Raw genomic sequence first — 23543 nt, 5'->3', positions numbered from 1 at the left:
CCACTGAGCTGCCGTACAACAAATCTAGATTCAACCTTTTCCAATATAAAGTGCTACATACAAAACTAAACGTTTGGACATCAAACCAAAACTCTTACTCAACATTTGTGTACAATGTGTATAACCCAATGGGTTTTATTACATTGATTCAACTTGCATTTAGATTCACCCCTCTGAAAAGACCAGTTTAGACCATCATGAACTGGTGCTTGTTGGTCAGCATGATCTTATAAGTAGCTAGGACACAACATCATGCCAACAACCCATCTTGGGCATCAACATCAAAACCTCAATGTATGTTGGTGACCAATGCTCATCTTTTCAGTCGAGAAGGTGATGAGGTCAGAAAAGAGTCTTGATGTCTCATATCTTAAGATAAACTCAGGGACTGTAGTGCTGTTTGTTTGTCAATATTGTTGGGGTTTGAATATTGATATCCCATAGGCCATGTCAGTCTGGACTGTGGAGGTCATTTGGAGAGAATGCCAAACAAAATCCCAGAAAAAGTCATTTGTGATTCCAATCAGGAGTTTGTGTTGTCATTTTGTCAAGTGAATTCACAAGCAACTAACACTCTCATTTTTGCTGGTTTTGGAAAGATGGTGATTTTTATTGGACAGAGGAAACGAGAAATCTCCGTTTCCTATTGATCCGGTGAGCGACAGGTGTGTGGACTGATAGGCCAGTGGTGGAATAGTATTAACCAGAATTAGCTGTAACGGTTTCCTCTCCTCATAAAACTGGCATCGGATATATCTGGCAAAGGCTGAGCGGTAAGTCTTATTGAACAGCGTGTAGACCAAAGGGTTGACAGCAGAGGAAAGGTAGCCCACCCACACAAACACATTCAACAGACCATTCATGACATCAGCGTCACACGTTGCCGGCTCGCATACCACTGCCAAGACGTTGGTGATGAAAAACGGACACCACATGACAACAAACAGGAAAAAGACCACACCCAGAACTTTGGAGGCCTTCTGCTCATTACTGATCGATTGCACAGTGTGACGTCCAAAAGGAGGAGTGTCCACCCCGGACTCCCCCTCGCGGCTTATCGAGTGACGGAAAATTAGTTTTTTTTCTGACGCAGAGAACGCAGGGCCGGGAAGGAAGTTTAGGGTGAATCCAGTGTTCCATTTAGGCCGTGGCACCAGCTGATCCAGGCAGACCGTAGCCTCGCTCTGCAGAGCACCGATAGTCAGGAAGTAGGTCACCACCATGATGGTCAATGGCACAAAGAAGGCCACAAAAGAGCCAACCAACACAAACGAGTTGTCAGTCAATAGGCAGCTGCCATCTCTGAAAACTTTGGAATGGTCTCGCAGACCCAGCACTGGGATTGGCATAGAGATACCTGCAAAACATTGGCATAGACATTGTTTGATAGTTCAGTCGTTCTACAGACATTTTAAGGCAATGAATCCAAAAAACAGATAAGAAGCAGTACATTTTCTAAACACCAAAGTTGTAAAACCTGCAATTTGACATACTAAATAGTACATTTCATAGTTAAAGTCCCCATGAACCTGAAGCGGCAATCGTCTTTGGTATTCTGATTTGTTTCAAAGTGAATATCGAATGAGAAAAGGAGTGGGCGGGGCTTGCTTTTACATTTACATTTATTAGACGCTTTTATCCAAAGCGACTTACAAGTAGTTTTTTTATACAGTGGCACATTACTGCAGAGCTATCAGGGGTAAGGTGCCTTGCTCAAGGGCCCTTCAGTCATGACCTGCTGGCACTGAGATTAAAACCGGCAACCTTCTGATCACAAACCCAACACTCTAACCATTAAGCCACAGCTGACCCCCCCTTTTCCACTGTATATTGATTGGATGTATAAAAGCAGGTGTCTCATTGTGAAATGTAACTGGCAGCAAACTGACAGTTAAGACCAAAATATAGTCGAACGGTCTGTGCCGTCCGTATGACGTAATTTTCATCATCAGGAGGGGCCGCGGTCTTCCACATGCATGAGAAAAATGTTGAGGGGACATACTGCGAGCTTGTCGAGCTTGTTCATCTGCGTATTTTCGTGGCTAAGAATGCTTTGGAAGCTATTATTTATAATAAACACGGCAGTATATAATTGTTAACTAAACTCTTTGCCTTAAATTCTCTCTTTTTTTAATAACCAATACAAAAAATCTGTTTATTGGCTGACAGCAAAAAATATTTCTAATCTTTGTGGAAAACCATAGAGTTTCACCATGCAGTAGTAGTGACAAACCAGTTTAACAGTACATATGACATTTCATTCCCTCATCTGGTTTTAAGATCGTTTAAGGAGCTACAGCAGGCTACATCTAGATATTTTGGCTCATACTCATGTGTAAACTCTTCCATAATTTTAGTTTAAAGCATAAATACATAATTTATTTACCAATCATTAAAATGTTTCAAACTGAGAGCGTAGGTGGCAGATATTTATGAAATGTTTATGACATGCTGTGACACTCATCGGGAAGCCATCGATTGATGTACCACTGGTTGTTCAAGGGCAGACACCTATCACTTCATCCAACAGCGAAACTCTTTTTTTCACACGTGTTTGGATTATTCCACAGTTATCAATGTGACTTTTTTGCTCATGGGCTATAACAGTGTAACATCAATTAATGCGTGAATATTTGCGACTCTTCGCACTGAGTTCAGTAAAAAAGTCTGTATATTGTTGCATATGACACGCTGCTCATTTCCCCATCCGTTTTGCAAACGGAAGACTTGTATCGCTCAAGGACAAACTTTCAGTGAAACTGCCATGGTGATGAGACCATGGATATTTCCATCTCCATGGAAACAGTAAATCTCCGCAGATCGTGTCTGTTCTCTGGGGTTTGGGGGGAAGCAGAGCAGGTGGAGAGGAGGGGCCGCAATGGACCCCGCACCTCTGGATGATGTGCCTGCCACTGGGTGTGCAGCTATAGATAACCGGAGGCATTGGATTGCCACGATGAAGCACAGATTGTAACAAATTGGGTGTAGCCATGTGTCAAAATCTAAGAGGATGATGAGAAGGAGATAAATACATATATATATATATATATATAGCTGCAGTCTTCTTTTCAAAACATTTCACAAAAGACTTTATGAAGCGGGCTTAAGAGGGGGATCTCTCCTGGCATCATATTTATTATACCAGTGAGCACAGAAAGTTAAAGAGGGAGGCAACTGAATCATGGGGAATAGTTATTTTGTTTGAATCTAGGAAAGATGCTCTTGTCCTCTAATTCTGTGTTGTCAATGCTTTTATTGACACTCGGTTTTTCTAGACTGTTTTGTCTAACTGCATGAAAAGAAGATGGAGTGCCGTTAAGCAAAGAGAGACTGGAGGATGCCTCACAAGGAACATCTTACATAACTCAGACTTGTGATCTGAATAATTATCAAAATTCCTCAAGTGTAAGAAAATGACACCATTAATCAAGATAATATTTATCATGATCTTATTTTAATGACATCAAGAGTTAGGATAGCGACTCCTCGACTGATAATTACAAATCCATATTTTGGCTTAACCTGACATGCTGTTTAGAGGCTTTTGAAAAGCTTCTGACTCATGGCTCAAGCAGCACTAAACTCTTTGGAATGTCAGTGGATTTTCGTTGATCATTAAATTATGGATAATGAGCATCTAACAGTCTTCTTCGCTCTAAGAGAATACTGTCTCTGATTACTGTGAATCAGGTCTGAGTCTGGAATTCTGTGAACGAAAGCGTGTTTTTGTAACATACTTTAATTGTTTATCTAGAAGTGTATTGACTCAGTTAAACGCAGCTTCATTAGTGCAGATCTGTTATAGGGTTGGTCTCTGTTGATCTTGGTTTTATTGGTTTGGATTATACAGTATATGCAGTTTATTAGACTGTTTTGTTTATCTTTTGGTTTTGCAATTACAATGATGTAAATGTCAGGGTGGCATTCTCTTTATGAAATTTTGATCTGAAGCTCTGTTTTTGGCCATCTTGCATGTGCATGGAAGAACAGGGCGAACGTGGAGTACATTAAAATGGACAGTTCATCCAAAAACAATATTCTGTCATCATTTACTCACCCTCGAGTTGTTCCAAATCTGTATACATTTTTTGTTCTGATGAACACAGAGAAAGATATTTAGAGGAATGCTTGTAATCAAGCAGTTCTTGCCCACTGTTGACTACCATAGTAGAACAATTTACAATGGTAGTCAAAATTTCCCCCTGAACGGTTTGCTTTCCTACATTCTTCAGACTATTTTCTTTTGTGACTAACCGAACAAAGAAATGTATAAAGCAATTTTGGTAAAAAATATATTTACGAGGGAACTACATGCCATATAAACATCCAAATCAAACCGCTCTTGAAATTGATTATAGTCTCAAAAGATCAACATTGATTTTGCACATTTTACACATCAAAACTCATCAAAATAACTTAAAGTTAAAACAAAGACAGTCTGCGTGCTTCATTCGTGCTGTTTTGCTTGCTCAAAAACTGTACACATAATTTCCCCTTATGTCATGTTTGAACCTCGTACTTAATTAATATCCCCAGTAGTTAATTTATGGGTATATTATGATTACAAAATGAGTTGTATAGCATACTGCAGGTCATGCACGTAATATTAAATAGTTACTGCTTCATTTTAAAATGGAATATACATGTATTTTTTAATTTCCTTCATTCCCCAAACTTTGCATATTGCTCCTCTTTACCTACAGATATGTACTTAAGAGGTACATTATCGTTACAATTAGCTACTTTCAATTCTATGTAATTATTCAGTACATTGCAGGCTGTAATCTAAAGCGTAAACTGTTTGGTTACAACCATTCTTAAAAATATCTTTCTCTGTGTTCATCATAACAAAGTAATTTACAGTATAAAGATTTGGAACAAAAGAGTAAATAAAGAGATCTTTTGGGGGACAACTGTCCCTTTAAAAATAGCAACGTTTTTAAACAAAGTACAGTATATGGTGAAACTAAAGCCATCATCAGACCTGTAAAATTTAATTTTTTTGCTTTCTTTTATGTTAATTACTTTTCATTTATATCTTCCTTGAGGTACTATTGACATGATCAGCTGGATACTAATGAATTTTCAGTCGCCATACTGCAGTTTCCATTATTGCATTTCCCTGTGCCGAGCTATAATATAACTGAATGCTGATGCAATTATAGGTACAGATACCCAACCTGTGCCCAGTAATCTCTCTTTCCCATTCATGCATTATATAATGTCTTGCCTTTCCTCCGAGCAATGACAAAAGGCATGTTTATTACCTCTCAATGTCTTTAGTTCATTTATATAATTTAAAATTCAAGCACACATGAATAAAGGCCCTCTTTGCATTGCTCTTGGTGTTTAGAGTGTCTTCATACACAGATAAGGTTATTTCAAAGTAATAAGAGTCATTTTCACTTGTAATAAGAGTCAGTGATACGACCCTAACATGAAAATACATCAGATTAGATTCATGACTCATCAGACAGCCTGAGGAACTACACGGCAGTGTAAGAATAATGGCATGGGTTACCCGCAGAGATGGTCCAGACCGCAGTGATCTTGGCCCGGGCTCGGGAGCGTGAGTTTGACCGATTGTGTCTGATAGGGTTGCGGATGGCCACGTAACGGTCCAGGGAAATGGCACACAGGTGCATGATAGAGGCGGTAGAAAAGAGAACGTCCAGATAGATCCACACGGGACACATTGCAGCAGGGAGGGGCCATGAATAACCTGAGGAAGATAAACACATAGAAAGCGGTAATAAGTAAACTTAAGACGGAAACGTGACTTTCTTTCTACTACAGAACACAAAAGAAGATGGACATATACAAATATCTTTTTTTGTGTTTCACAGACAGCTCAAATGCGCTAAATGCACAGTCCTGTACTTCGCTTTGGATAAGAGCTTCTGTCAAATGCAAAAATGTAAATCCGTTACAACAGCCCAAAGCCACTGGTGGACAATTTGTTCTAGTTCCGTAGAGTGGACAAGTGCCCAGGGCAGTGAAGCAGAAAATGACCATCCTCAAAAAGAATCATTACTGAAAAAGGAAGCCTCATTCTTAACACTGCTGTCAGTTTCTATAGAACAGGCTGACACATACAGTATGTACATACAAACACCAATACTGAAATAACACATTTCTTCACAATGAATATATAATAACAATTCTTAAATTGCACGGGAATATTTTAGGTAAAAGCCAGAAATACATTGTATGGGTCATAATTACAGATTTTTCTTTTATGCCAAAAATCATTAGGATATTAAGATAAGATCATGTTCAATGAAGATATTTTGTTAATTTCCTACACTAAATATATAAAAACTGTTCTATCTCCCCCACTTATTGTCATATCCTAAAAACCCATACATCAGTAGCAAGCTTTATTATTCAGCTTTCAGATTATGTAAAAATATCAATTGACCCAGAAGACTGGTTTAGTTGTCCAGGGTCACATTTGCAGTATATTTATTGGCAGGTACTTTCTTATGAAAGCAACGCTGTCACTAGTTGTTTTTGTCTGTGACAAAAGAGTGAAAAAGCACGAAGGCAAAGCTGAAATGGCAGAAAGAATATTGTGCCACTAAGAAAGTAGTCTTTCAAAGGAAGAGGAAATGAGGCAGAAAAAAAATAAAGAGACCGAGATGAGTGTTAGAAAAACAGCAGGAGGAGCTCCGGAAAATGTGATACAGAGAACAGCGGGAGAGAGAGCAGTGTGGATGAATTGTATGCAAAACATATAATCAAGACCATCAATTACCAAAACAAACACACAAACAATACATAATATTTAATAACAATTGTTAGACGCATTTTAAAAGCTTGAAGCTAAAATCCACATCTCAAAAGTTAGATAACTGATATACTTTATTTTGACCTTTGACAATAGTTTAAGAGTCCTTTGTGCTTCTAATACTAGAAATACTCGCAGAGATTCCAGCAAGCGTAACCACAGCATAATTACTTTTCCTATTTTTAACTTTTTTAACTTTTTACTGCATTCTTCAAAGTGACAGCAGACTGATTTCCACAAAAAACTCAAAGTTCAATTCAACACTCAAAAACAGAAGAATCTTAGCTTTGAAAAGCTCCCACGCATTCTCTCTCTCTCTCGCTCTCTTACTGCAGAGGTGTAAAAAAGGCCTGCGTGACACAGTAACTAAAGATAGATGTGTTTTACTATGAACCTCATCATAACGACTCGCACATAAACACAAACAGCGTTTTTTTATGTGGCGGTACACAGACTAACGCTGAAGCATGAGTCGACACAGAGAGAGAAAAAGAGGGCGTGTGAGATGAAGGTCTTTGGAGAGAATATGAATATGGTGGGCTTGTAGTGGTATGCATGATGGAATAAATAAAAATCAAAGATCCTAAAAGATACTAAATAAAGGAGTTGAAGAATGAAAGGTCAATCATTGCAAGTCTGAAAAGGTGCTTATGAATATACTATGAGACACGCAGGACGTTATCTGGTTCCTGTGTGCTCAGCTGAGGCTCCTGCCAGCTGCGGCTCTATTCAGCCACGCTCAAATGGCAGAAACTGCATCAAAATCAAAGGCTAATTAATAATCCATTAATGCAAAATAGCTGCATGTGTGTCTATGAGACAAAGGCGAATGCACGTTTTTGCTTGTTTCTGAAAGTGGAACATAAACCGTGAAAGGTAGAGCCTCTTACAGTTTATCTTACTGTAGTTGCCCATACTCGAGTGCAGACTCGGGCATAATCACTACCCACTTAATACTCAAACCCCCCCAAAATAAATACATTTGCTCAGATAAGTGGAGTATTTTTGCTTGTGCCTCTGTCAAAGTCAAACTTCTGTTCACACAGGTATTATGTGGCTGAGGGACATCTTCAAAAATAGAAAGTGTATTACCAAGATGAATCAAGTGCTCATTCATTTTTTTTAACTGGTCATCTAAAATAATTTATGATGGGCTCTAACTCTACCATACTTACATAGAGCCGTGAAACATTTTAAAGACCATTATGAAGGACGTTCATATTTTCTGAGTTGTCTGTTTTGGTATGTGTTCAGGTAAACATATCGTTTTTGTTTTATTCTGTGACCTACTATTAATATTTCTCCCAAATTTCAAATAAAAATATTGTTTCTATTTGCATGTATTTGCAGAAAATGAAAACCAGAAAAACAAGTCAAAATTACAGTAAATAAATCTGTATTTTTACAGACCTCAGATACTGCAAAGAAACAAAGTTATTCACTCAGAAATAATACAGTAATATTTGTATTCAGGAAAAGTTCAAAAATAATTTATCAATGGTTTCATGGGTCTGGTCAGTCTTTCACATTGCTGTCAAATGACTTTGTCACATTTGATTTTGTCAAAATATTACAGACACTACCCTAGAATGCACTAGAAAATCGTGTCTGTTTTTTTCTTCTGCTGTAAATTCCAGAATATGATTTAATGTGAATCATCTACGTTATTGTTTAAACATTTTCAATTAAAGTTAAATTAAAAAGCACCGATTTCCAAAGCTTTTTCTATTTATCTAGCCCCTTTTAAGTGTTAAGACTTTAAAAGTGTTCCTCTGAGCTTTTATGCGATTCTGATTGGAACGCAGCTCTACAGGTGGAATTTGGAAAATCTTTCATACAGTGAATGGACTGTGTGTCAGGGTTCAGGTTTGACTTACCATTCACTTCTGTGCACGCTCAGCTGTTTCCACTCACGCGCTCTTCATTTCGCGCACCTGGTCTTGATTTTCTCATTACCTCCCTTTGCTTAATATTCTCCTTCAACTCTCTGCTCCGTTGCCAGTGTGTTGTTTCCTTTATGGGACATCAATCGGTCGTACCCTGTCTTGTGATTAATCTTGTTTTCCCCCAGCTCGTTCTGGTGGTTGTGTTTCAGGAGTTGCCGTTCTACAGCTGTCTTCCCGGTTCTCCGATCCTTCGTTCCGACTAAGAGTTTGCCATCTGTCTCCAGTTATTGTTCGCACCTCGACCGACCTACGCCTGTTTGACTACGCTCTCTCTTCTCCCTGTACGGATACTGTATGCGCCTCGACCGACCCACGCCTGCCCGACTACGATTCCTGTCTTCTGCCGCATTACTCCGGCTGTACTGCCGCGTAACTTTGTTTGCCTTTTTGTTTCATTAAATAAACTGAACTCTAACGCATCTGCTCTTGGGTCTTCCATCTGTTCGTGACAGAACACACTGGCCATCATGGACCCAGCGGATGCGTCAGCGTTGCACACGGCCGTGGAGCGGCAGGGGGCGTTATTGGGCCATCATCAGGAAGGCATAGCGGCAACGCAGCGGACGGTGGATGCGTTGTCCACTCTGGTGAATGATCTTTCGTCCCGGATGGAACACACATTACAGCTCGATGCAACCTCTCAAGGACTACCTCCTGAGCCCCGGATAAATAACCCACCATTGTACGACGGTGAGCCCACCCTTTGCAGAGCATTCCTCACGCAGTGTGAAGTTGTGTTTTCTCTACAGTCTCGCACCTACTCTTCTGATAGAGCCAAGGTGGCATTCGTGGTTTCCCTTCTTACCGGACGGGCTCGCGGGTGGGGAGCAGCTATGTGGGAGGCACAGGCTTGCTACAGGCACGACTTTCAGGACTTTAAGGCAGAGATGATCAAGGTGTTTGACCGTTCAGTCTTCGGGAGGGAGGCTTCTCGACATCTTGCCTCACTGCGACAGGGCAGTAGGTCGGTGACGGACTATTCGATCGAGTTTCGTACCCTGGCCGCCACTTGTGCCTGGAATGCCGAAGCTCTGATGGCACGTTTCTTAGAGGGACTCGTCAGCGAAATCAAGGATGAGATTTATGCCAGGGATTTTCCTGGGGATTTTGACGGACTGGTGGAGTTGGCCATCCGGCTGGATGCGAGGAGAGAGGTTCGTCAGCGAGTCAGGTCATCAGCTACCGCTCAGTTGGATCCGTGGGCTTCGCTTCGCAGACCCCCTATTCCTGATGAAACGGAACCCATGCAACTTGGCAGACTTCGCCTCTCGGCCAAGGAAAAGATGCGTCGCATAAACGACGGAGTGTGCCTCTACTGTGCGGGACAAGGACACCAAGCGGCTGCCTGTCCGTTAAAAGCCAGCGCTCGTCGGTAAAGAGGGGAGTCCTGGCGAGCGGCACCTCCATCTCCCCCATCCTGGGTTCGCGTACCCTTCTTCCGGTCGTGCTTACCTGTGTCAATGACTCGTTCCGTGAATCGGCCCTCGTGGATTCAGGGGCGGAAGGCAACTTCGTGGACGAGACCTGGGCTCGTGAGAGGGGGATTCCCCTTTTTCCTCTCCATCCACCCATTCTCGCCCACTCCCTGGACGGCAAGGTGATCAGCACGGTATCATTTACCACCACTTCGGTAGGTCTCATCACCTCCGGCAACCACCGTGAGGAGCTCACTCTCTTTGTATTAAAGTCTTCTGTCGTTCCTCTTATTTTGGGTCACCCGTGGCTATCGTTACATAACCCTGCCATTAACTGGGCAGATAATTTTGTTTCTGGGTGGAGCGTGTATTGTCATGCTCACTGTCTTGGTTCTGCTTTTTCTTCTGTTCCTTCTGTGTTACAGGATGAACAAGTTGACCTGGCTCGTGTCCCGGAGGTTTATCATAGCCTGCGAGCGGTCTTCAGCAGGTCCCGGGCCACATCCCTTCCTCCGCATCGTCAGTACGACTGCGCTATCGACCTTCTCCCGGGCACTTCTCCGCCGCGCGGCCGGCTTTTCTCCTTGTCCGCTTCCGAGCGGATAGCCATGGAGAAATATTTGAGTGATTCTCTGGCAGCTGGTGTTATTCGTCCCTCCTCGTCTCCGGCCGGTGCAGGGTTTTTTTTCGTGAAGAAAAAGGATGGTTCCTTGCGTCCCTGCATAGATTACCGGGGACTGAACGACATAACCGTTAAGAATCGGTACCCGTTGCCACTTATGTCGTCGGCCTTCGAGTTATTGCAGGGCGCAAGGTTCTTCACGAAACTGGACCTTCGCAATGCTTACCATCTGGTCCGCATAAGAGAGGGGGATGAATGGAAGACGGCATTTAATACCCCTACGGGGCATTTTGAGTATAGAGTCATGCCTTTTGGACTCTCTAATGCCCCGGCCGTCTTTCAGGCGCTCGTTAATGATGTGCTGCGGGATATGATCAATAAGTTCATATTTGTGTACCTGGATGACATTTTAATCTTTTCCTCTTCTCTCCAGGTGCACATTCAGCACGTCAGACGGGTGCTTCACCGACTGCTGGAGAACCAGCTGTTTGTTAAAGCGGAGAAGTGTGACTTCCACCGCCAGTCTGTTCCGTTCTTGGGACACATTGTATCATCCGAGGGGATCCGCATGGACCCAGAGAAGGTAAGGGCCGTTTCCGACTGGCCGCCGCCTGATTCCCGCAGGGCCTTACAACAGTTCCTGGGCTTCGCAAATTTTTATCGCCGGTTTATCAGGAACTTCGGGCAGGTGGCGGCCCCCCTCACTGCCTTAACCTCCACCAACAGCAAGTTTGTCTGGTTGCCGGCTGCTCAGATGGCTTTCGAGGAACTTAAGAGCAGGTTTGTCTCCTCGCCCATTCTCGTTACCCCGGACCCGACACGGCAGTTCGTGGTGGAGGTTGATGCATCGGAGGTGGGGGTTGGGGCGGTTCTTTCTCAGGTTTTCCCTCGTGACAATAAGTTACACCCGTGTGCTTACTTTTCCCATCGTTTGTCTCCCACAGAACGGAACTACGATGTCGGCAATCGAGAGCTGCTGGCTGTTCGCTTGGCTCTGGGGGAGTGGCGCCACTGGTTAGAGGCATCCACCATCCCCTTCATTGTGTGGACCGATCACAAGAATCTGGAATATATTCGGTCCGCAAAACGGCTGAATTCCAGACAGGCTCGCTGGGCACTCTTCTTCGGGCGCTTCGATTTCGTGCTCTCGTATCGGCCGGGATCTAAGAATGCCAAGCCAGATGCCTTGTCGCGGTGTTTTACTTCCCTGTGTGATCCGCTCCCACCTGACACCATCCTGCCCTCTGGGTGCGTGCTGGGGGGGGTCGCGTGGGGAATTGAACATCGCGTCAAGCGAGCTTTGAGCGGAATCGAGGTCCCTAAGGGATGTCCAGCGAATCTACTTTTTGTACATGATTCGGTTCGCGCGGCTGTTCTCCGTTGGTGCCACACCTCCAGACTCGTTTGCCACCCGGGCATCAGGAAATCGCTGGCTGCCATCCGCCAGCGATTCTGGTGGCCGGGCATGGTGGAGGACGTCCGTCGGTTCGTGAAGGCATGCTCGGTCTGCGCCCAAAGCAAGTCCCTGAACGCACCATCGTCCGGGCTGCTCCAACCCCTTCCTGTTCCCTCCCGCCCTTGGTCCCATATTGCGCTGGATTTTGTGGTTGGTCTCCCCATTTCCAGCGGCAATACGGTAGTCCTCACGGTGGTGGACCGGTTTTCTAAGGCTGTCCACTTCCTGGCCCTTCCTAAGCTCCCCTCTGCTAAGGAGACAGCCCGGGCGGTCGTTGATAATGTCTTCCGGATTCACGGTCTCCCGGAGGACGTGGTCTCCGACAGGGGGCCCCAGTTCGTCTCATGCTTTTGGCGGGAGTTCTGTCGACAGATTGGTGCTTCTGTCAGTCTGTCTTCGGGATTTCACCCGCAGTCTAACGGCCAGTCCGAGCGTGCCAATCAGGAACTTGGTCGGTTGCTCCGCTGCCTGGCCTCTCACAATCCTTCTTCTTGGAGTCAGCAGCTTACGTGGGCCGAGTATGCCTACAACTCGTTGCCGGTATCGTCTACTGGGTTGTCCCCATTTATGTGTTGCCTCGGTTACCAACCGCCTTTGTTTTCTTCCCAGGCTCCCGAAGCTGCGGTCCCCTCGGTCCAAGCGTTTATTCGCCGATGTCGCCTCACCTGGAAAAGGGCTAGGGAGGCGCTTCTACGGGCCAGGGACCGCACCAAGCTGGCCGCTGACCGCCACCGCAGGAAGGCTCCCAGGTACATCTGTGGTCAGCGGGTGTGGCTCTCTACGAGGGACCTCCCTTTGCGGGTCCCTGCACGCAAGCTGGCCCCTCGCTATGTTGGGCCATACCCGATCGTTAAGGTCATCAGCCCGGTGGCGGTTCGGCTGCGCTTGACGGGTCCTCTTCGCCGGGTGCATCCAGTCTTCCATGTCTCTAAAATCAAACCTGTCGGTCGCTCTCCTCATGTTCCCCTGGTTTCTTCCCCGGTCTCCCTCCCTCCTCCCCTGATCGTGGATGGTGCTCCCGCCTTCAGGGTCAGGAGGGTGCTTGACTCTAGGCGCCGTGGTAGGGGATTCCAGTATCTGGTCGACTGGGAGGGTTATGGTCCGGAGGAAAGATGTTGGGTCCCGGCCCGGGACATCCTGGACCGTTCGCTTATTGAGGCTTTCCACCTCCGTCGTGCCCCGCTTTCCTCTGGCGCGCCTGGGGGCGCGCCTGGGGGAAGGGGTACTGTCAGGGTTCAGGTTTGACTTACCATTCACTTCTGTGCACGCTCAGCTGTTTCCACTCACGCGCTCTTCATTTCGCGCACCTGGTCTTGATTTTCTCATTACCTCCCTTTGCTTTATATTCTCCTTCAACTCTCTGCTCCGTTGCCAGTGTGTTGTTTCCTTTATGGGACATCAATCGGTCGTACCCTGTCTTGTGATTAATCTTGTTTTCCCCCAGCTCGTTCTGGTGGTTGTGTTTCAGGAGTTGCCGTTCTACAGCTGTCTTCCCGGTTCTCCGATCCTTCGTTCCGACTAAGAGTTTGCCATCTGTCTCCAGTTATTGTTCGCACCTCGACCGACCTACGCCTGTTTGACTACGCTCTCTCTTCTCCCTGTACGGATACTGTATGCGCCTCGACCGACCCACGCCTGCCCGACTACGATTCCTGTCTTCTGCCGCATTACTCCGGCTGTACTGCCGCGTAACTTTGTTTGCCTTTTTGTTTCATTAAATAAACTGAACTCTAACGCATCTGCTCTTGGGTCTTCCATCTGTTCGTGACACTGTGGGCATGTCATACTCGATGGTGAAGCACAAAATGAAACACGCTGGAGTAAAATGCTGCAATCTGTATGTTGTCTTGTAAACAAGCCCATTTATATTTTGCACTCAGCCATTGGACTCCCAAAAAAGAAAATGAAAAACTGAAAAAATTGATTGCAATAAATGTCTATTGTGTTTGCAGTGCTTTTACTCTGAATGCACACAAGCACACCCAACATCCCTAAACGCTTTTCCTCACACAAAATTACAAAGCCCAAAATGACACATCTTAGCAAAGACTGGAGAAAATTGGCAGCACAGATTTTATTCATTCATTCTGAAAGCATTGATTTACCGGATGTCGGTACAATGACCACTGAGGACCTGATTACAAGCATCTCAGTGTGTCACCATGTCGAAACAGAAAAAGCTGCTGGAGATATTTGGCTAAGGAAGGAAGGAATCTCGGTGAGAGTCATGAGGAGTGAGTGCACGCGTGTGCGGCCGTGTCCGGGGATAATTACAATACCGCTGGCTCACCCCGTTTTCCCTGACCCTTCCTGAACTCATCCTCTGCTTCGTTACCCAGCCCTGAATCTATCAGACTAATTAATCACTCCCTCCTATACACACACACACACACACACACACACACACACACACACACACACACACACACACACGCACACACAGCTCACTCCAGCTCTTTAGCTGTTATTTGCCATACAGACTGGTTTAACCTGACCTACTTCGGCAGACAAGAACATAAAACTTATTTAAAGGAAAAGTTAACCTAAACTTTCTTCAGCGGAACACAAGAGACATTTTGAATAATGTTGATGCGCTACACATTTACAAATGTGACCCCAGACCACAAAGCCAGTCAACAAAAGCCAAGGGTCAAAATTATAGATTTTTCTTTTATGCCCAAAATCATTTGGATATTACAGTTTTTATACAATTGCTATGACAATCTTTTCAATTCTCCTAACAATTTTCCTAAACTCTTACGTAGCACAGTAACACACCTAACACACAGAATTGTAAAACTGTTAATTTAATGCTCAAAATCACACATTGTAAGCTAAACTCCAACACTCATCCTAAAAATACACTAACTAAATATACTGTGACTATCAAAACACTAAAGGTCTTTGCACATGAAGTCCGACATTTTCGTATGCGGTTTTTCGTATTTGGATCTCGTTTGTAGAATTTTAACCCAATTCACGCAAAATACTTGGCAACACGGACGGACTCTCAACATTGCCCATAGAAAAAGATGCTAATACGGCATCTAGTTTTGATATCTATGGTCTTTGCCACGAGCCGTCAAAATGAAAGTCCAGTTCACTTAAACTTATGACACACCCTCATGAAAAAAAACTGTATTTCCTTTAGTAAAGACAATGTGCTAGTAAAATGATAAATGATAAAGTCACTTTGGATAAAAGCGTCTGCAAAATGACTTAATGTAAATGTACTTACATTTTGTAGACTTAAAAAGAAAAGAAGAAACGAGAAATGTGCTGCTAACTGGTTTAGATTACTATAGCTGTATACATTATGCCCTATTTTCAAAAACACTGTAGTGTGTAGGTTTTTTACTATAGTATATGAGTAAATACTATTGTTTACTAAAGTATTATTTCATGTTGACAAAAAAGGGAACCCACAGAATACAGAAAAAAGAAAAAACAGATTTTGAGAATAAACAAAATGAAATTTTGGGTATAGATATATAAGATCAATTTGCAAAAAAGCACTCTAAATATAACAGAAAAATATTCTTCATGACTCCTGTGCTACACATCTTCTGAAACCATGCAGTAGCATTGAGGAATAAGCGTCAAATGTCAAATGTGAGTTTACGTGGTGTTGCTCTTAAACCATCTTGGGTGAAGAAGAAGAATTTCCTTTAATCGTCCAGTTTATAGATTATCTGTAGGGCTGACATTTAAGAACCAGACAAGGTTATTCTTGACCAGGAGAAATTACCCCTCTGCAGCCATTACACATATGAAACAGGTGTCAAGTACTTTAAGTGGCCAGACCCCAATGAGAATGAAATGAATGATATATTTCAGTACGCAGATGAACGTCATTAGCCCTTCGTGCTGCTCATTAAGTCACTCCTCTCTTTTAGTCGGTGAGCCCTGTGGCAACGTAGAGACCACCTGTGTCAGGGAACCATCAATGCTGCATTAACAGCAGCTATTGAGTTTTGAGGGCTGTTCTGGAACACTCTATCGTCATGGTGACATGATGTGGCATGGGATTATGCCGGCGCTCTGCTGTGGAGCCAGTGTAGCGATTGAGGGGTTTAGGGAATGAGGGGGAAATTAGTGTCTGTGTATATTCTGAACCTGTTTGTTTTGGCTTCCCCCACTGTCACTCCATCCCGTGCTATGGAAAAATAAACAGAAACAAAAGAGGTATGATGAAGAATAATAAACAACAAAAGGTGTTATGACTGAGATTGTAGATGCCCCTGGAAATTCATTATCAATTGAACCTTGGCTTCAGGGTAGATTATTATAAAATTAACAGTTAATGCTAAATTCCGATTGGATATGGTGCATATTTGCTATGTAAAATAAACCTGATACACCTGTGGCAGAAGTGTATATTAATGTGAACTATAAACCATAAATACCCTATGAATAGATAGGTTATTAAATAATACATTTTACATGGTTTGATTATATATCATCAGGATTATTATTATTAACAATTGTATATATTATTAATTATTATCATTAAGATTGGGCTTTATTGTTTAACTACCTTGAATGACGTTCATTTCTTTTCAAAGACATTGATGTGAGAATTGATGTATTAGCCTGTAGCCCCCTGCACCTGCACATACATGTGCAAGCATTTGTTCGTACCTGTTTTGCTCGGCGCTATATTTAACCATCGATTACTCAGTGTGTCTTTCGTCACAGCTCTAGTACGTCATCACATTTCAGAGGCTCAATGGGAGTCCCTGTCTGATTTGATCACATCTGCCCCCTCAGACGTGATTCCTTTGTACTATTTTAACATCTCTGTCCACTGTGCTGTTGCTCTCTACGTCATGTGCTATGTCGCTGTCTTCTGAAATTGCATTGCTCTTTTCTAACTTGAGGGCATGTGTCTGTGTTGACAAGAGATTCAGTGGATTTTTTTCTCCAGTATTTCTCCAGTGACCGATCCTTTAAATGTTCTCTGTGCGCTCTAGAGTGACATTCCCTCATAACAGGTGATAATATACAAGCGGAGAATGAAACAGCTTGTGTAAATGACAGATTCAATTAAATTCGGCTTTGTTTTGCATACTGTTAAACCCTGCAGACAGCGATGCCTTTGAGTTATTTTGATATCCATTTTGCATTGAATAGTTCCAAAGAGGTCTATGAAACATAAGGAAAGCTATCCAGCATTCCCTTTCATATTAATATATATTTATAGCATTACATTACACACATGGATTGGACAAACACATTTATTCAAAGTGAATTGGGGTGTTTAATAGGGGTGTTGCCAGCCCCACTCTGTACCAAATGAACAACATGAATATTATATCATCTTATTTAGCTCTCTTAATATATATACAATGAGTTTGACTTTGTTTTCTCTTTAAGAATCTGTGCACATAAGTCACTTGAGGAGCAGGCCACAGTGTTATAGTGAATAGATAGTTTTCCTGTTGCTGCATGAGGCCATTGCTGGCACAGTATAGAGCAGCTGGCTGCTAAATTGATCCATTACCAATTCAAAGAAACATTGATTATCGCTCTATCAAAGGGGCACTAGTCTAAACATGATGAACAAGACTGCATTCTCTGATGAAAATGTAGGTGGTGCTTGCCGGTGCAAAACAGTGCCAGTATGCCGGTGCGGTTGCTTAAGTATTCACTATAAAAAAAACATAATTGATCTTTATTTTCCACGTAAAATGTAAACAAAAATGAATTTTACTGTTTTTTAACAGATTTTTTAATGTATTTTAGAAATACGGTCATGTTACATTACAAAAAATACAGACAAAAAAACATGTAATTTTACAGGGAAACAAATTATGTATTTATTATACAGTTAATTTCTTGCGCCGAGACATTTTCTGATTTTATTTTTGACTGTTTATTTTTGAAACACGGTCAAAAACTGTAAAATTACAGAAAAAGACAGCAAATTTACAAGAAAAACTAGGAAAGCAATTCTTTATTTATATCCTTATGACCTGTAATTTTATAAGAAAAATTATGTTTATTATTTTTAAAGGATATTCTTTTTATTTATTTTTTACAGAATTATTTTACAGCGTTGCTATGCTGTGGCTAAAGTTTGTTAGTTTCACAAGTCAACACATGTACTTAAATACTGTAAATCTTTGTAATATTCTGCTCTTTCATACCTTCAGTATTCTTTGGATTGCTTATTGGATTGGATTCAATTTATTGTCATTACACACATACAAGTACAGTGTAACGAAATGTATAATCAATGCTCCGTAATATTTAGATTATAAAATGAGAATTAAATTGACTTATATGTGCAAATTGTGTTGCATTAAAGGGGAAGTTCACCTAGTTATACAAATTCTGTCGTCATTTATTCTCCCTCATGTCATTCCAGACTTGTATGACCTTTTTCTTCAGTATAACACAAAATAAGCTATTTTGAGAAATCTCTAAGTGGTTTTGTGTCAATAGCAGCAAATGTTGTTTGGTTACAAAAGTTCTTCAAAATATCTTCTTCTGTGTTCTGTAACAGAAAGAAAGTGTCCAGGTTTGGAATGACATGAGTGTGAGTAAATTATGACAGAATTTTTAATAATGTCAACGGGTTTATGTCAGAGTTTAAGGGGACATATTTTGTTGATATCATTATCTCAGTATTGAAACCACTGCGTCAATGAAAGGTTGTTTTAAAGTCTGCGTGTGTGAGAGAGATTAGGAGAGAGAGAAAAGGCGCAGGCAGAGGGTGACTCAACCATCAAACAAAAGGAGAAAGAGTTTAATTAAGTCAATTAACTGGCAAAACAAAAGGTGCAAAAAAATTCAGCCGCAATAAAGCCATTTTTTCCTGTACAACTAAAACCGAGAGGTACTCAAGCATTCAAGAAACAAAGACAGAACGCTTAACAAAAGTACATGTGAAATGCTGAGGAGTCTCACTACGATCTAGTGAATATAAATTGCATCAATTCCATCAAACCATCATATAATAATGACACAATCTCAAATGTTCCATTCACATCACTGCATGTCATTCAATCTTTTGTCTGTCCATTTAAAAAGGTGTGAGGGTCGTTCTGCTAACACACACACCACACGTTAATGCTAATGAGGTTTAAACTGTAATCTGGGACTGAAACGTGACATTTATTCACACCCAGAACCTGAATAATACTGCTAATACAACAATGCAAATGCAGAGGGGAACCGAGAAAAAGCGAGAATTCTTCAAAGGCGCTGCTTTGGCACAGTGACAACAGTCTGAAGTGCAGCGTGACAACAACATTTCACTGTCAAGCTTCATCAAAACCATCTTTCCTCTCTCTTACACATTTTCAAACCTAACACATAGCTCATATCAAAGCTTTGTATTGTATTATTTCTTGTTATAAATGATGCATTTTTCATGTGGTGGGGCTCATTATAAAAATAAAGCAGCAATTAAAATCTTCTACAGTCTCAGCCAGCCAGCAGTTTGCATTAAAATAAATGTGTCAGTGTACACAAGGCTACTAATGATCAATTACGACTCCCTTCATGTACACAAATAACAAATTACAGAGGAATTAACATTTACTTCTGAAACAAAACAAATAATGAATCAAAACATGATTAAAACACAACATCCTTCCTAAACAATGTTGTTTAATCATTAAGGTTGTATAGCAGATTGCCACAACCGAACAGTGTATGTGTACATGTCTTCTGTCATGGAAAAGTTCATAAATTAAGCATCAAACAGCACAACAATGGCGGTGCTCACGGCAGTGTAGTTTGTAAACTCGTTGTCGGTTTATTTTAAGAATGAGCAAGAAAGCATAGTGTTTCAAAGGTAAACCTGAAAATATACGTGACAGTATGTAAAAAAAATTTGAGAAGCCGTTATTGGCAAAAACCTAATATATGCAAAGAGTCAGTTTACAGTGTTGGGCCTTGTTTTTCATAACCTCTGGAATTCACTCTGGCATATTAACTTCTGGGCCAAATTCTGACTGATGCCGATCCTTTCTTGCCTTATAAGCGCTTTGAGTTGATCACATTTTCTGAGCATCTGCTTATTCACTCGCTTTTTGAGGATTGACCACAGGTTCTCTATATGGGATTGACTGGGGAGTGATTTGATCTGGGGAGTTAAAATGCATCCATATAAGTCAATAAATAATAATCTATAAACAATGTGAATGAACACCGCAACAGCGTAAGCAGAAATTTTGCATATCACAGCATTTATGTCACTGTCAATACATATTTTTCCAAGAATACATTTTGTTCCAAAATGATGACTTGACACTACTTATTAAAAACTGTTATGCTATGCCATGATAAATGTTTCTATTACCGGTGTGGATAGATAATAAAATATTCAAATTTATGTTAGAAGCATTTATCATGGCATGTATACTGGTTCAAATAAATTCAAGATAAATGTAATATTAAATATGAAAAGAAAAGAATAAATATAAAAAGTAAACATTACATTATGCCACTGTTTCACTCTTGTTTTTTTTCTGAATAATGAAACCAATGATTTGTATTTCATGGTTGTCACATCTTCCCTGGTCCAATCATGCCTTTTTTAAGTTTGGGTGTGATGAATATATACATTATAATACTTATGTATGTATTTAACTTTTTGGGCATAATGGAAACTTGGATAACATCAAAATCTTTCAATACACCTTTACAAACAGGTCGCGTTTTGAGTCTTCTAAAGCTGTACGATATCATTTTGTGAGCACCCAGGTTTTAATCGCTGACGGTCGTGCTCCAGGAATGCACCTGTTCATGTAGACTCAAGGGTTTTTTAATGCTTAATTTACAACAAATACATGAGACAAATACAAAAATAACAATATCTAAAAGTGTATGTAGCTGTATCTTCCTGCTATGTGTTGTGTTTTATATTGTATAATATACAAACTGTTAGGTTTGGGGTGGGGTCTAAATTGTGCGTACGAAATAATAAAAGTACACAAAATACAGCATATGATTAAATTCTAAATGATTACACTCCAATATAATATAATATGTTGTGTTATGTTGAGTGTTGTTAATGTTACTGTTGTTGAAAATTGTGATACCGGCTTTCATGTACCTGATAGTACGTATTTTGTGGTGCTGTAAAAAGTGTACAGAGGTACGTTTTTCCTATGAGGCCAGGTTGGAAACCAACAGTTATGCAGATTTCCTGACACTCACGCCTCTGTTGTTTCACAGGTCAATCACTTTGTACAGCCTATCAATAGAGGGTATGCACGCGTAGTCACTTTCCCACGTGAACACCACTGAATGCGCCCGCTTGAGTGGTAAAACAATCGTCAAAATGAATGGTTACAATATCAGGAAACTCAAATTCAAGCAACTTTTGAGTGTCCAAGAACACCTGAATCCTTTGTAAATTGTAAGGATGTCGTAAGGATCACCGTTGAGTCCAGCTGCTTATAATTTCAGCAAGTAATTGTGTGTTTTAGACACGGTTTCTTTGTTTCTCCTTTTGAAAGCAGCCATTTTGCTGAGTGTTTTAACACTCAAGTGAGCATGTCCCGGGCGTGTTCACGTGAAAAAGTGACGTCAAGGCATACCCTCTATTCTAAACAAAAATGTCACATGACACTGCCTCCAAATTACACCCACAGACATAACTGCACATTCATAACACAAAATTGTCCATTAGTCACAACAGCGCACACCTAACATGGTTATAAAAATGAAAACAGACTCACCATACACAATAGTCACCATGGAGACAGGCATGACCAGAAGTCCCAGTAGCATATCTGCCACTGCCAGTGACATGAGGAAGTAATTGGTGGCATTCTGCAGTTTTCGTTCCAGATTGACAGCCATGATTACTAAGATGTTTCCAGTAACCGTAATAATGACCGCGACCAAGATCAACAGTGCAGCCCAGTTTTTTCTTACTAACTCCTGTTTGCTCGTCTCGCCGTTGCATCTTTGCCACGACAGAAGTTCTGTACGTTCACTGGATGTTCCACTGCTTGATAGATTAGGAAAGAGAGATGCTTCGGTTTCAGCCAAGCTTCTGTTACAACCATATGAACTGTTATGAACCGCATTACCCAGCATGATGTCCGGGGTGGGTGTCCAGTCATCAAACGGCATCAAATTTGAGGTGAAGAGAGTTTTTGGCACAAGTTTCGAAATGTTGACATTAAAGTTCATACTGTCCCTTATTAGCATTTAAAGACTCTCAAAATGGTCAAAAAGTGTTACCTCCCAAGCTCTCCCAAATGATGTGATGGATCCCCTTTTCTTCATGCCATCTTTCATCAAAGCGTGTTTGTTTCGTTCAGTCCTCTTTGACTGATGTCAAAGAAGATGCACTTCTGAAGTCCTGCTATAGATTTCAACTCAGCAAGTGTCTTTTTCTGTCACCGAAAAAGCAGTAAAATTGAAGAACATAGGAGATGGAGTGCTGTTCCCATAATTCCAGCATTTCTGTGTGTTTGTTCTGTCTGTTAAGGGAAGTCTCCTCCTTGCCGTTCTCTGTCAGAACACAACAGATTTTATGAGCTGGGTGACCTGACAGTCGTGCGCTCTCTCTCTCCCTTTCTTTCTTCTCTCTCTCTCTCTCTCTCTCTCTCTCTCTCTCTCTCTCTCTCTCCCTTTGCTCAGGCTGTGTACGGAGCCTAGAGATTCTGGTCTTCCTCAAGTCAATGATCATTCTGTTGAAACCAGCTGTGCTGAGGGAGAGAGAAAGCGAGGGAGAGAGAAAGTGAGAGAGAGAGAGAGAGAGAGAGATGTGTGAGTCAGGGGTTTAGTGTAAGTTCTTCTGGTGTTGCCTCTTTTTTTCTACATCTGTGTCTGCAACTACCAAGATGAAGAAGATAATTTATTTAATGTGACATGCAACACACAATACACACTCCAATTGCTAAAGGCCTGATGAAAATGTGATGAATGCAAATTGATGCAAAATTATGAAAACGTACATAAACTTACTATTAGCTCTCCAGCATTACCTACCTACCCATACATCGATTCCCTTACAAACAAATCCATCTACATAAGCCATGCTCGGTCTCTCTCTGTAGCCTCCCACTCTTTCGTTTACATTTGAACTGTCTCATTACCCCCAGCGCTGTATCTCTTGTCTTCCTCTTTGTTGTACATCTAACCTGACATTCTTGTAGACTAATGTGTGTGTGGCATGATTTTGTAATATAGTCAGAAATGGAAATGTATCATGCTGTGCTTGCAAGCATGTGTTTGTGTTAACCGTGGAAATGAGACGCTAATAATAAATGAACCTATCAGATGTTAGCTATCAATGGTTCACTGACAATTACAATCTCAGCTTCCAATGAGCACCACAGAGAGA

The 23543-nt window shown here is 41.6% G+C and overlaps 1 protein-coding gene across 1 annotated transcript; it reads right to left on the bottom strand.

The window, feature by feature from the left end:
- Positions 1 to 557: 557 nt before the first annotated feature.
- htr2aa (5-hydroxytryptamine (serotonin) receptor 2A-a) lies at positions 558 to 22384 on the bottom strand (the record flags this gene model as incomplete). The annotated part of the gene is made up of 3 exons (XM_079464130.1): positions 558 to 1357; positions 5522 to 5722; positions 21925 to 22384. The coding sequence occupies 3 exons, from the start codon at positions 22382 to 22384 to the stop codon at positions 558 to 560; spliced, it is 1461 nt and encodes a 486-aa protein (XP_079320256.1).
- Between the last annotated feature and the right edge of the window lie 1159 nt (positions 22385 to 23543).

This window comes from Barbatula barbatula, assembly GCF_947034865.1.
Source record: "Barbatula barbatula genome assembly, chromosome: 9".
In the NCBI taxonomy this organism is placed as follows: domain Eukaryota; kingdom Metazoa; phylum Chordata; class Actinopteri; order Cypriniformes; family Nemacheilidae; genus Barbatula; species Barbatula barbatula.
The sequence above is the reverse complement of the archived record's forward strand: the minus strand, read 5'-3'. Positions and strand labels throughout refer to the sequence as shown.